General features: G+C 31.4%; 1 protein-coding gene and 1 long non-coding RNA gene across 2 annotated transcripts in view; both read right to left on the bottom strand.

The window, feature by feature from the left end:
• LOC143071077 (hephaestin-like) overlaps positions 1–14,506 on the bottom strand; it is a 57,323-nt gene extending 42,817 nt beyond the window's left edge. The window contains exon 1 of the mRNA XM_076245156.1: positions 14,356–14,506. Within this exon, the coding sequence (XP_076101271.1) occupies positions 14,356–14,501 (146 nt within the window). The 5' untranslated portion in view covers positions 14,502–14,506. The remainder of the gene's footprint in view (positions 1–14,355) is intronic.
• LOC143071078 (uncharacterized) lies at positions 11,835–12,794 on the bottom strand. The gene is made up of 2 exons (XR_012976781.1): positions 12,580–12,794; positions 11,835–11,985 (listed from the first exon to the last, which is right to left on the bottom strand). It is a non-coding gene; the product is annotated as an uncharacterized LOC143071078 (long non-coding RNA).
• Positions 14,507–16,123: the final 1,617 nt, after the last annotated feature.

The raw sequence follows: 16,123 nt of genomic DNA, 5'->3' as shown, positions 1-16,123 counted from the left end.
AGTGACTTCTTCTCAAAAGTATCAAATTTTGGACTAGACATATTATAACTGGACTGACTCTTATTCTGTGCAACAGACTTACTATCAGTACGCTCATTGCTTTGATTTTTGTAATTTCCACTGGAAGTATTGACATTTTGACCCTTGAAACTTCTTTTATGTGAAAGAGTATAATTATCTGAAATGACAGCTGCATCATGTATCGACTCAGCAGTTTTGTCGTCTAAATGTGTTTTTAAGTCTAAATGAACACATAGTTTGAACTCTTCTAATAATATCAATTGTCTTAGGTTATCAAAATTGTTATCTGTTTTCTTTGACGTAAGCCATTTGTCAAATAGATCTTCTTTTTCCCGAGCAAATTCCACATATGTTTGTGAATCAAACTTTTTATAAGATCTAAATTTCTGTCTATATGCTTCTGGTACTAGCTCATAAGCTTTCAAAACTTCCTGTTTCACCGTGTCATAATCGGAACTTTTTTCTGATGGAAGTGCAGAGTATATTTCAGCGGCCTTCCCCTCAAAAACACTTTGCAGCATCGTAGTCCAATACGGCATAGGCCATTTCAAATTGTTAGCAATTTTCTCAAACTGTGGAAAATATTTATCAACTGTTTTTTCACAAAATTTTGGAACCAAACGTATGTTTTTTGCTGCATCAAAATAATCTGATTTCAAGTGAACTTTAGTGTTGCTTTCTTCTTTGACCATTTCAATTTTCAGTTTCTCCATCTCTAGCCTTTCCCTCATTTCAAGTTCTTTTAATTTCTCCCTCTCCTTCATTTCCAGTTCTTTTAATTTAAATTCATCTTCTTTTTCTTTTTTCTCCATTTCTAACCTTTCCTTCATTTCCAGTTCTGCCTGTTTTAATTTAAATTCATCTTCTTTTCTTTTCTCCATCTCCTTCAATTCCAGTTCTTTTAATTTAAATTCATCTTCTTTTCTTATCTCCAGTTCTTTTAATTTGAGTTCATGTTCTAATTCAAGCTGTTTTAATTTAAAGGCGTCAATATTTTCGACCTTAAGTTCAAGAGCCTCTTCACCTAAAATTTCTGCGTCAACTAATTTGTCTATAACCAAATTTTTTATAATTTGTTTTCTCATAGATACTTTAAAATCTAATTTCAGATGTTTAGCAAGCAACACTAATTCTTCTTTCTTTAAATTATCAAACCCCTCCAGGTCTGGCGTTTTCAAAAATTTACCAGCATCAAATGCCATTTTGTAGAATTTTGTTGGCTAGTTATAATAAAAATATTGAATAAATTTTGAAAAAGATACTTTCGTTATCCCGGACGAGCCCCCAATTTCTGTTACGGCCAGAAATCGCCTTTAAATTGTAGCCAACAAAAGACACAAATCAATAGTAAAATTTAACAATATTTATTATACAAAAGTTTACAAAAGGTATTACACAAAATTTACTGTTAACTTAACTGTCAAAATATGAGTCCAATCTGTTATCTTTATCTGTATCCGGAAATCTTTCGGAATCCAATCTGAATATTATGTTCACTACTAAGGTCACAATCCAGTATGATGTTGTTTGTAGAATAAAAGTGTCAATCCAAATGCTGTGAATACTAATGTCTATCAATGTCTATGTCCAAGTTTAATTATGAGAGTTTAACTTTAGTGTCTGTATATATAGTGTTGTCATGGAAAATTCTAGAACACTCTATAATGGAACATTGTGGAAAATCCTGGAAAGTTACAACGGAAGTTTCTGGAATAACGTAGAAGTTTAAATTACGCATCTTTTATAAGGATCATTCTAGAAAGTTCCAATCATTCTGTGATTGTTCCAGTGATTCCTAAACTGCACAGTTATAAGATTATTTGGTAAACAACTATCAGGCCACACAATACAAATCAGGCCAACATAAATAAACATAATAATTACAATATCATAACAGGAGTGTTTGTGTCCTGTCGATAACCAGAAGTAAGCCATAACACCTAAATCTGTTTTTTTTTGTCACCACGGCATAAAACATACAAGCTAGAAATACAACAGTATCTCAACAAAACTTACAATAGTGTGTTCTATCTTGAATATGTACTTAATATTACAAATTGCTAGAAATAACACTAATTTAGGAAACTTGAGGCCCCAGGGTAAAAAACATAGAAAATTGCCTACCTCCTGGGTAAAAAAACAAAGAATTTAACTTGTAAATGCTATGATTTTATGATTTTAAAATTCTTGATATAGAAAACAATAACTATGCTTGGAAGTTATGCAAAAATCAGATGTTAGCAGTCATCTCTATACCATTTCTAGTGATCTTATATCTCAAACTAGTATCTGCAAACATACAACTATTGCAAATATGGCTTTTTTTTAACTCTTCTAGTATATATATTATCTAAAATGTGTCAGATATATGGTTATACAGATGATACTGTTGTGACAATAATTCGAAATTGCCAATTTACAAGCTAGAAATACAAAAGTATCCCAACAAAACTTACAATAGTGTGTTCTATCCAAAATATGTACTTAAAATTACAAATTGCTAGAAATAGAAGACTAATTTAGGAAACTTGAGGCCCCAGGGTAAAAAAAACATAAAAAAAAAATCGCCTACCCCCTGGGCCTAAAAAACAAATAATTTAACTTGTAAATGCTATGATTTTATGATTTTAAAATTCTTGATATAGAAAACAATAACTATGCTGGGCAGTTATAGAAAAATCAGGTGTTAGCAGACATCTCTATAACATTTTTAGTGATCTTATATCACAAACTGGTATCTGCATACATACAATTATTGCAAATATGGCTTTGTTTGAACTCTTCTATATAAAAAAGAAGATGTGGTATGATTGGCAATGAGACAACTATCGACAAAAAAAAAAACAAAATGACACAGACATTAACAACTATAGGTCACCGTACGGCCTTCAACAATGAGCCAAGCCCATACCGCATAGTCAGCTATAAAAGGCCCCGACAAGACAATGTGAAACAATTCAAAGAGAAAACTAACGGCCTTATTTATGTAAAACAAATTCGTAAGGGTTCCACGGAACCCAGTGTCTCGCCTACTTTTGCTGTTAATCGCAGACTCAACAAAAATGAGGAAAAACATCAATAAAAATTTCCCTCTCGATACTGTCTTTTGATTGAAAGAAGCTTCCAAGTTTGGTAAAAAAAATCCAGGATAGTTTATGAATCTAATAAATGTTTTATAAACTTTAACTGCAGACTGTATGTAATGTTAACTGGAAGAAAAACTAAGTCCATTTATAAGTAAAATACGGAAAAAATGAATTTTTTTTCTCACAAAATTTACTTTTGAATAAAATCTTATGATCAGAAACAAGCTTTTGTCTAAGTTTGGTAGAAATCCAGGATAGTTTAAGAACATTATAAAAATTTGTAAACTTAAACCACAGAGTCAATGTTTTGATTCTGGCAAAAAAACTAAGTCCATTTATAAGTAAAATACGGAAAAGTGAAAATTTATTTTTACAAAATTTTCTTCTTGATACTATCTTATGATCATAAACAAGCTTCTGTCCAAGTTTGGTACAAATCAAGGATAGTTTATGAAAGTTATTAAAATTCTAAAAACTTTAACCACAGAGTGAATGTAATGTTTCCTCGCAGAAAAACTAAGTCCATTTATAAGTAAAATACGGAAAAAAATGGAATTTTATTTTTACAAAATTTACTTCTTGATACTTTCTTATGATCATAAAAAAGCTTCTGTCCATGTTTGGTAGAAATTCAGTATAGTTTAAGAAAGTTATTAAAATTTCAAAAACTTTAACCACAGAGTGAATATTTGTGGACGCCGCCGACACGACGCCGACGACGACGGAATTTAGGATCGCTTAGTCTCGCTTTTTCGACTAAAGTCGAAGGCTCGACAAACAAGAACGAAAAACAAATATGTAACACATAAACAGACGACAACCACTGAATTACAGGCTCCTGACTTGGGACAGGCACATACATTAATAATGTGGCGGGGTTAAACATGTTAGCGGGATCCCAACCATCCCCCTAACCTGGGACAGTGGTATAACAGTACAACATAAGAACGAACTATAAAAATCAGTTGAAAAAGGCTTAACTCATCAGATGGACAAAAATACAAATGGACGTGGCCCGGTACTTATACATCCCGACACAAAAAGACACAATGAACAGAATGTATTTATATTATCTAAAATGTGTCAGATATATGGTTACAGATGAAACTGTTGTGACACTAATTCTAAATTGACCATTTGAGGCAGAAAATGTGAACTTTAATTGATAAATGTGCATACAGTAAGATGTGGACTGGAGACGGGCAGGATTGGATATTTTATATAATCTTGAATGTTGTAATGATTGACTGCTAAACAATAATTTATAGTTTTATGATATGCATTCAATATGTTATCAAAACAGGTTTGAACAAGTTCTAGGCACTTTAAATCAGAAAATATGCAATTAGGGTAAGCTGGCATTAATTTAAGTCTTGTTTTCAAATTCTTGAAAAAAATGAAACAGGGGAGAGAGTATAAAATGTACCTTAAAGAAAAACTTAGAGTATACACAGTGATTTCTTTAAGGCTATAATTCTGATAAAGGAGTATTAATGTGAGAAAAACTTATTTTAGAGAGTTTTCTATTTGAATAAATGATTGTATATAGAGTGAAAAAAGAGAACATTCAGAATTTAATCAAAATTGCAATAACTTTTCTAAATATTGTTTTTATTCAACCCTCAGTTTGGGAAAGTATGTTCATTTGATAATGTAATTTTTGTCCAATCACACTGTTCAGATACATTAACTTATGTACGGTACACAAAAGAGCAACCTAAATTCTGGAATGGAAATACTATAGTGCTACCTAAAACACTTATTTGACACAGTTATCGTTCTAATCGACACTTTTGGGTCAAAGATTGGTCCCTTTGGACTATTCTAATATTATTTTCCTTAAAACATATATAAACATATATACATTGCCTTGTAACTGATTAGGTACAGGATATTCAAAGAAAAAAATGTTGGATTGAAAAAGGTTTCATGGCTATGTCAGGTCATATTGCGCAACAAATGCATGTTGTAAACTTTTTACTGGCAATTAGTACAGGGCAACGAAACTTATATTGCAATTTGAAACTGTACAATTTTACAGTGTAATAAAAATTAGTATGATACGGTGGTTCAAGTGTAACACGTTATTATTATGTTCATTTGGTCCAAACTCATCTATAATAGTCTTGTCTTTATTCAATTACGCTGTGTAATAAATTAATTCAACATGATTTCAAATGTAAATGTTTACCTCAAAAAGCAGCCTATCAATCATTCTTGTTTGAACGATAGAAGACAATAAATATAAGTATTGAAGTACATATTTGAATTCCTTAGTTTGTATTTATATTGTTGTTTAGGACAACCGGCTTATCAATTACATTAACGGTACCCTTTTGTCTGAACCAGATTCCGATAGGAAATATCTGTTCACTAATGATTGAGGTCAAAATATTCAAAGCTTTTCATTAAGCTAAATATAAACAAAAAAGATGTGCCAATCAGACAACTGTCCACAAGAGACCAAAATAACACAGACATTTACAACTATAGGTCACCGTACGGCCTTCAACAATGAGCAAAACCCATACTACATAGTCAGCTTTAAAAAGCCCCGAAATAACAATGTAAAATAATTCAAACGAGAAAACTAACGGCCTTATTTATAAACAAAAAATTAACATATATGTAACACATAAAGGAAAAACACTGAATTACATGCTCATGACTTGGGACAGGCACATACACACATAATGTAGTGGGGTTAAATATGTTAGGGGGATCCCAACCCTCCTCCAACCTGGGACAGTGGTATAACAGTATAGCATAAGAACGAACTATAAAAATCAGTTTTAAGGCTTAAATCATCAGATGGATGAAACTACAAGTGGACATGGCCGGGTACTTGTACATCCAAACAACAAAAAGACTCTGAGAATACTCGCAGTAATGTGAAAGTATATTTATGCAGATAGAGGTATTTTATTTGATAAATGTCTTGGAATGAGCTTTATGTATACAATTTCGACTGGAAAATCTTCAAGCTATTTGTTTTAGAACGGATAATATTTGTTTATATAGTTTTTATTTTTCATTTCACATATTCGCCTACTTTTTTATGACCTTTAGTGTACCATGACAATTGGACACTTCATTAATCAAATCTCTCATTTCCGTGTATGCAATTACATTGAAAAATATTTTCGACATAGAATACTAAAAGGTAAATGGATTCGTTTTATAAGTCTGTTGTTTTTCTTTATTTTATGAATACAAGAAGATACTAAGTAAATGTCAAAAAGGAAGCAACACCAAGTTTTATTACAACAAATGTTTTTTGGGGATGAAAATACGATATTGATTTCAGAACTCTCCACTGATAAAAAAAATTATAACTATAATGGCACGAATAGATCTTCAGCTTAGAAAAAAAATTCTCAACTTCATCAAAAAGTATTACGTTGAGAATAATATGATATTTGAACTTAACTAGTCCATATTGACATCATAAACACTTTTAATGTGACTCTTAGATAATCAATAAATAAAATTGAGAATGGAAATGAGGAATGTGTCAAAGAGACAACAACCCGACCAAATAAAAAACAACAGCAGAGGGTCACCAACAGGTCTTCAATGTAGCGAGAAATTCCCGCACCCGGAGGCGTCCTTCAGCTGGCCCCTAAACAAATATATACTAGTCCAGTGATAATGAACGCCATACTAATTTCCAAATTGTACACAAGAAACTAAAATTAAAATAATACAAGACTAACAAAGGCCAGAGGCTCCTGACTTGGGACAGGCGCAAAAATAAAGACTATTTGATCAATGATCTATCTTTTTTTAAGTGTCCTGTATTTAAACCTCCTGGTCATGTACAGAATGTATAAATCTTAGCAGTAAAACTGAATGACTCAAGCAAAAAAATTAAATATGCTAGACATTATGTAGAGTCTCATTTGTATTTCTTAATTGACTATCAATCGATACATCTAAAGATTTATTTATATGTATTAAACATTCGAAACGATCTTCCATATTAAAGTATTCAACATTATGATGATAGAAAATCAAAGTCTTCCATGTTTTATTAATATCTTACCATTCCATCTTCTGGCTGTTACCTTTCCCAAAGAACACGAATAAAAATATAAATATTACAAATACAATATATTGTATTCTCAATTTTATGGATATTCTCCTTAATAAGCAAGAACGAAATGATAATAGTAAAACTCAAATAACCATTAATAAAGAATCTCTGTTCCTTAACAAAAGTGGAGCATATTAGCCTAAATGTAAATATCGAAAAATGTATATTAAGAACTCCCTAATATTTACGTCATACCACCATCACCACCACCAAATGGTCCGAAGCTGTTACTAGCCAATCTTTTTTATAACCCCTTCCAAATTTATTTCTACATGTTTTATGCCTCAAATAGCAAGTAGGGAGATGAAATTACACTGTGAAAAAAAATTGATTCATGAATCTTAAAGTAAAGTAGTGATTTGGTCCAGCTGAAAAAGGTTAAAAATAAGTATTTCAGAAGCTGTCAAAAGATTTTAAGATCCCCTGAACATATAATGGTCCATATTTTGAGTTAGAGCCGATGACATTTTCTGTAATTTTGATATAATTTGTCCCAAAAGTAGTTCATAACACTGTAAAAAACATTATTGAGAAAGCGAAGGTTGGATTCTTTTTATTTCCATTTATTGTCTAAAAGAAATGCACTACGAAATAACTGTGTACTCGGACCAAATAGTTACTGATGTGTATAACACAAACCGTTTTGCGTGTACAGTTACCCTTATTATTATGCTAAGAATAAGCGTATACGTCGTATTATTAACCCTTCTAATTATTTTTTTTATAATATTTGAAATTTGATATTCGAACATTCACAGTACTTTGAAGAAATTCGGGAAAATATTGATTTCCGATATAATCTCGAATTAATTTTATCAATTTTGTGATTTTCAAACCTTGTATATAAATTAACTCATCAAAGATACCAAAATATTATTTTGTATTTACGCCAGTCGCGTATACCACCATTCCTAAATTCCTAATGTAATTTCGGAAAACAAGTTTAAAAGAAATAATTTCAATAAAAAATGGTAGCGACCGCTTTAAATTTATAACTTTGGGATACCATTTGACACATTCTGTCAGTAGTGAACACAAAGATAAAACACAAGTTATCAGTATCCTATAATTTCTCATTGACAACATATTTGTTGAAGTTGCTGAATTAGGAGATGGACGTTATAAAAACTTGTCAGTATGTCCTATGCAAACGAATTATGCAACTCTCTTTACCGACTTTGTATTTTGTTAGTCAGAGGTCCATCAGACGTATGTCAAAAACATGAAGATCAAAGAAGCCATAATATTTAATTCTAACATTTAAGTGAATTGATGACTATTTTCTATTCACAATCCATACTGCAACAATAATATACCGTTGTAACTTGTATGAGTGAAGGTCTTATGTGGTAAGACTTTGGTAAATCATTGAACCCTTAAATTACGAGCATTTAATATCATTGTTTATACCTTCCAAATGATCATCCAAATGAGCACATTATCAAGTAATTGTTTTCACTTCATTTGAACTTTGTTTTATAATTGTCTCGTTTTTATAATAATCGTAATTAATTACGACGACTACCTGTATCTTGTTTCACAGGTGTTTTTAAACAAGAAGTTCATTAATTAAGATGTTTGTGAAGTACGTTAACTTATTAATATCATAACTTTCATATCTGTTACGAAAGTAAAATGCAAATTCTGGTTTAACTTTGCAAGAACAGACAAGTTACAATTTAAACATATATACATGACATGTATATTTAAAGATAATCATGTATGAAAATGATGATAACATGAGAAAACATAAACATATATGCTTAAACAGACAGAAAGTTAGTATTATGTATGATAACTATATCGAAAAGAAGACGTGATTTGATTGCCACCAAGACAACCCTCTATATGGTACCCAAATGACACAGAAATAAAGAACTATAGATCACCGCAATGCCTCTTACACTGAGTAAAACCCAAGCCACATAGCTTGTATATATATAGTCAGACATAAAAGGTCCCGATAATTACAAATATTAGCTTTCGTGAACACCTTCTTTCATATTCAAATGTTGAAGAAACAAATATAAAGTGATAATCGTCTCTGATGTTCCAATTGAGAGAACTTAAATTTAGGTTATTGCTAGTATTAGTATGTATATTGAGAGGAAGAGATGTCACGTACTTTGTATGCTAAGATAACACACGAAATTGACATAAATAATGTTAACTCAGTTTAATGTCATGTTAATGGACGTTCTGCAAACATATTTTCAATTTAGTTTAAACATATTTATTTATAGTGGATTGAGAAACAAGTTTTGCAACTGATATTCATCCCTTTCCACTTTGCAAGTGCGAGTGCTGCCTTGTAGTGGCATTAGCCTACTGTTTTTCGAAATCTACAAGGGTGTCTTTAACGTGCAAGAGATATGGCTCTCTCTTAACACGGGTCAGCCATTTATCGTCCCCTTCCGACGGACTATCATTGTTTCCTCAAGACCATACTCGCAGATGGTGTCTAGGGAGAGCCGAAAATTGAGTTCCTAAAATTTTCATCCCCAACTGGAATCGAACCAGGAACCTTTGTTTTAGTAGTCCGATGCACTAACCACAACACCAATATAATCTAAGCTTTCAAAATTTAGAACAAAGACTAACAATACAAATACGTGGTTCATTGGGAGTTTTGAAAATGTATAAAACATTTATTAATAGTAAGATTACAGGTGCATTGTAGTTATGCTAAAACATAGATATACATGTAAGGGGAAATTCAGAAATTATCAATTCTTATTTAGAAAAAAGAGATATTATCATTATTTTGTTGTGACAATATTTTGTTCCCCATTTACTTATTACAATTCTAGTCCAATTTTGTTTCTTGAATTCCTTTCACAAGGGTCATACTGTATACTTTTTTTCAGTACAAAGTACCTGCATGTATGTTTCTTTAGCAATGCATTAAGATTATGTTTTTACTCTGATCAAGGTTATAAAAACTATTGTTTTATTCTTTGTTTTCTCCTTGTTTAAAATCAAGCATAGTTGCTAAGTTAAAAGAAAACGTATAAACACTGAAACTCAGAATGCAAGTTAAGAAATTCGTCATTCAATGTGTAAAATAATTATTAATAACAATATAAGAAATACTAATCTCACCGACATGGTATATGTGTTAGACTTTTGATTATGGACTTTTTGGAATTTTGGATCCTCAATGCTCTTCAACTTTGTACTTGTTTGACTTTATAAATATTTTGATTTGAGCGTCACTGATGTGTCTTATGTAGACGAAACGCGCGTCTGGCGTAATAAATTATAATCCTGGTACCTTTGATAACTATTTCCGTATTGAATTATCCTCGGAGTTCGGTGTTTTTTTGTCATTTTACTTTTTTTTAATATGATCTTTGAATAATGCAAAGGTTAACGATAGTCTGAGTGCTCACGACGAGAGGAAAAAATATATAAACACATTAAGGTGTAATACCACCATTGATTTTCCCCTATTAGTCTTTGTTAAATTTGCACTTTTCAAAAAAAATGTGCAGAATTTATCCTTGTTTCAAATAAAGAAATACTTGGCATGAGTAAAGTTTTATCCTGTCCAGTTCTATAGAAAAAAAATCACATGACATTTCATCCCAGCGGGCACAAAACGTTGTATCAACGTTGATCCAAAGTCAGTCTTCAACGTTGTTACAACGTTGAAATTTGGGTTAGTTTTGAAAGTTGTAATGACGTTGAAATTCTGACGTTGAATCAACGTTGCAGTTTCAACGATGTATTGACGTTGATAACATGTTGAAATCGGGTCCAGTGACGTTGAAATCAGGTTGGGTTTAGGTTGAAATCAGGTCGAGTTAGGTTGAAATCAAGTCTGGTTTAGGTTGAAATCGGTCGAGTTAGGTTGTAGTTGGGTCATTTGTAGGTTGGTTGAAGTGATGGTTTTGGGGTGTACATTAATTGTGTTCAAATACAATAACAAAATACCTGAATTATGAAATGAAAAATCCACTTTCAAGTTTTATTTCAATTTAGTGTCCATCAACAGTTCCTTTCTCATCAAGGGACTCCAGAAGAGAATAGTAGACAATAACAATCAGAAACAAAGAAAGAGACAGTTACATATCAAAATTTTATTTGAAACCAAATATATCAATATTAACAAAGCTTACTTTTCTAACACATCAAATTTCTCAAAGCAAAGGAAAAAAGAAAAACTTCCTACAGCACACTGGTTTAATTCTGGTTGATCAAGTTTTCCAACTTATACAAAATTATGTAAATGCAGCAAGTTTGACACAGTGACACAAAATGCCTCCTTTGTTTTATGTGAATACATAGCAGGACCATTAAAAAAGGATGTTCTCATTTTAAGTTTTTGTAATCCGATATTTCATGTATTTACTTCTTTTTTATTGTCTTTTTTTTCATTTTTATTGATACTTGTTGATCTGAAATTTGACTTTTTGAGGGTATACTGTATGTTTTTTTTTTTAATTTATCTTGAAGGCATTTGGAACAAACCATACCATCACCAAGCTGTTTACTCATTCAATCATTTTCTATACACCCGATACACTTGAGTAAGCCGGAGAAAAAAAGATGCACCAAATAACGTATTTCTAAATGTCACTGCCTTTTTTTACTGGCACTAAATTAACTATAGAAATTAAAAAAAGAGGTTTTTAAAATGAAAAATTTATTTTCTTTTAATGATTTATTCTTTTTGCCTAGAAACTCCTTCTGCTCTCTGTGGGGCACTCTTCAAATGTCCTGATCACTGTTCGGATATTTTGGATTCTGGTGTCTCTCTGTGGCAAACTAGAACTGCATCTGAAAGCATGGAAAAGAAATAACATAAATTTGAATTACATAAATAAAGTTGTGTACTTTTACAAGCCGGAAATGTTATCAAATTCTACCAATTATAAAACAATTATTTCAAATCATAGAAAACAACATGTTCATTTGAAATAATTGTACCAGCTTGCATAATAACAAGACAAAGCATGAATCCTTTAAACCAGATTTGTGTTTTGCAATAACCATAATGTTCATATATCAAAGATGAGAGATATTTAACGAAAAAATAGAAAAGACCAAAACAGTGTTTAAGAGCAGACCATTTCTATATGTGTCAGACACACCATATCGAGTTGTATTGGCACGAATGGCTAGTGTTTAATGACACCCCTCCCCCTTTTTTTGATATTACTGACTCTGTTCATGGCTAGATATGTTTTATGTTAGTTTGCTAATTAGAGGATATATGCAATCATGTTTCGACATGAAACTGAATTAGATTCAGTAAGATAAGATCTTCTCATAATTTCTGTGAAGGTAAACATGCAGATAATCTGATAAATAATTTGAATGTGTTTGTTTATATTATGATTCTTCGTTAATTTAACTGTAAAATAGACTTACGCTAATATCAAGAGGTTTATACAGAAAAGTCTTCTATCTTCTTTATATTCCCTAGACGCAGTTGCTCACTATTTGTTCATCAGTCTGGTGCGATAATTTCTCGAGGATGATTTTCAAAATTTTCTAAACGGATGTTAAAAAGAGGTGCGCGTGCTTGCGTGCGCATCCAAATATAAATATTCGGAACTCCAGTTGAAAAACCGCGAAAATTTAAAAACTTCTCAATTATTATGATTACATGTACATCGATGATATTTGAAGTTTATATTTTAAATATCAATCGGTAAAAATAATTAAATAAATATACCGAATAATTTCATCTATTTATTTAATTGAATGAAAGCAATTAAAAAAATCGATTTGATTTAAAAAAATATATATAAACTAAGAATATATCATATTTATACAGATATACATATAATTAAAATAGCATGAACAGGTTTTGAGATCTCCCAAAATAGAGATAATTAATAAACCAAAATTAAATTGGTTAGAATTGATTTTTTTAAAGACACTTAAAAAATAAACACAAAACAAAATTAATTTGAAAAAGCCGATTTGTTATTGGTGATGTCTCCAGAGTCCTGACCACTTGTTCTTGTCCAAAACTCCTTTCCCTGCATAAACAATGCAATTCGTTCTACCCCCTTTTTTATGGGAAAATGATTGATTATATAGGGATCATGGAAGCATGACAGAAGGAAACCCCCTCCCGCTTATGGCAGTCAGTGGACCCCCTTATAAGTATTATAAATTCTAAATTAGACACTTATTATCCAATCGTTTATAATACTGCAGCACTGCTCTTTGTTCGATCTGCTCATCCAATATATCTGTACCCTTCAATTTTGACAATAAGATTTTTCTGTCGCGATTGACTGACGTTAACCCAACGTTGAATTAACGTTGTTGTTTAAACGTTGATTTTAACGACGTAAATTCAACGTTGAAACAACGTTGTGAAGTCAACGTTGAATACCATGACGTTAGATCAACGTTGAATTTAGGTCGATCAACGTCACGACCATATTTCAACCAAATTTCAACGTTGTCACAACGTTGAGTGCCCACTGGGATTGCATATAAGAAAACAACCATCATTGGAAGTTAACCAATCAAATTTCTCCTCTTATTTTATCTGTGTACATGGTTTAGTCACCATGTACCCTTAAGATTACAAAATTTTTTATAGAAATCCCAAATAAAAAATAATAGTGTTTTGAAATACCCAAGACATATGTTTATGACACAGAAACGGTTTTACTGCAATAAAATGTAGAATTAATTACTCACAACTGTCAAATTCAAGGGAATATTTTTTTCGACCTACTTTCGTATACAACCGGATGTGACGTACCATGATTTGGTGGTATTACACCTTAACAAACATGTTCATTAAAGGGTCATTAGAAACAGTTATACAAAATATTAGAAAAATACTTTTTGTTTCCTATCATTTATAGATAGACATAAATATAAAAATAACGTTAAAAGTAAGTGTCTCTTTTTTCTCTTAAATACATGTGCTCGAAATGATGATACCCCAGTAAAGAAGAGACAATTGTGTTTTTATATACTTCAAGTAACGATATAATGCAAATAAAAAAATCTGTAAAAAGAAACCCAAGCACACACATATTTTTTGTTAATTTTGTTTCGCCATATATGCAGGCGTAGGACCTCTTTATTAGAGTTTTCGATTTTAAGACCTTTAATTTAACAGTTTAATAATATACTACAATAAAGTTGACCAAGATAACAAGTTTGTATACATACGTTCTATCGTTGGTAATAAGATTTTGTTTACTAGGTGCATAGTCCCACCAATGCTCCTCAGCTGTTATGAAATAATCTCGTCTTAGACAGCAAATAGACGAGAATATCGACATGAAAATACTCCATTGGAGCACGGATGAGACCATGACCACAATGATACGTACACAGACAGGTATGCTTTGTCTTGATAATTTTTCTTTTTATCATACTTGTTAACTTTTGTGTATAATTAATAAATTACATGTGATCTGTGATGTGTAATTCATTGTGAAATTAGATAAAAAGTTTAAAATACAAATGCAAATTAATAACTATGTGTCATCGTGCGTGATACGTTCCAACAAATAAAGGAGGTAACATTCATTGAGACAACACATGATTAGGTATAATTATGAAACTTATATTTAAAGTTATTAACTTTTGAGTTGAAATAGTAAGGATTTTCTATCTAAGGAATTCATTACTGTGGTTTTATGTAGCAAAACATTCTTTTATAAGGGTCCTTAATACTTTTCAGTTTCGTACTCAAGCATCAATGGTGCGTTATTGGTAGACGGAAAGCGTGTCTGGCATTGACTTTGTAATCTTAGTAACTATCTACGACGAGTTCATTTAACACAGAAGATAAATTTAATAAGTATTAGTGTGTTGTTTCTTTCTTATATCGTTTTTCCTGTCTAACTGTTTTACATTATTTACGTTTTTAGAGAAATGGTTATTCAGTCAAACTTCTGTACAGAACTTTTAGGGCATGTATTTGTTTTATAAAATTTATGTATATAGAACCTTTGCACTGGCTGTTCTCTCAAACTTCTATATACAGAATAGGGGTGTCTATGTATATAGAACCTTTGCACTGGTTGTTCTTTCAAACTTCTGTATACAGAAGAGGGGGTCAACGAGTACGCAAGTGCTCGAGTACCGCTCGGTAGTACCGAATATCGATCATACTCGACTTATCGGTGTCATATAAGAATGTTGTTGCTTTCCAATGCTTAGATAAATAAAAAAAAGTATTGAGAGCGCCTCCTATAGATATATGAACAAGAGTATTTTCAAAAGCTTATACTTTTAGTTAATATAAGTCATTCCCTTGCCTCTGTAACGTCGTAGCATATGTTTTTCATCAGCAGGACTTTTAGTTACCTAACAAAGTTGAGAAATCGCCTTGTCGTAGTAAAATATGACAAGTAATAAATAAGAACAAATTCGTTGCACCCTGTGTCGAACCATCAGAAAATAATTGTTGTAATCATCATGCACCCTTTTGTTTATCATTTAATGTTTTTTTTTTATGATTTCCCAAATACTGTTGTTTGAATAATTATTTTTCTATAGATATCAATTAATTACTTGATAAGAATACATAATTAATACATGTAGTAATTGAGCTGTTAATTGTGTTATGACATTGCTCGAACTATTATCTAGTCCTACGTAAGAACACATAGAGGTAAGAATACATAGGGTTTTATGTTCATTTTGTGGTTCCATTTTGTAAATATTTTCCAAACGAGTACTCATGAATTGCTCGGTAAATCTAGGAGCAATCGATTTGTAAATCTCAACCGAGTTGACATCCCTTATCAAGAACATTTGGAACAGTGATTGTTCGGTCAGACGCCTGCATATAGAACTTTTAAAGCATGTGGTTGTTCTGTCAGACTTCTGTATATATAACTGTAAGTGCATTTGTTGTCTTTCAGACTTATGTATTTAGAACCTTAAGAACATTTGTTGTTCTGTTAGACTACTGCATATAGAACCT

Source organism: Mytilus galloprovincialis, chromosome 4 (genome assembly GCF_965363235.1).
Source record: "Mytilus galloprovincialis chromosome 4, xbMytGall1.hap1.1, whole genome shotgun sequence".
In the NCBI taxonomy this organism is placed as follows: Eukaryota; Metazoa; Mollusca; class Bivalvia; order Mytilida; family Mytilidae; genus Mytilus; species Mytilus galloprovincialis.
This window is presented reverse-complemented; position numbering and strand designations above follow the sequence as displayed.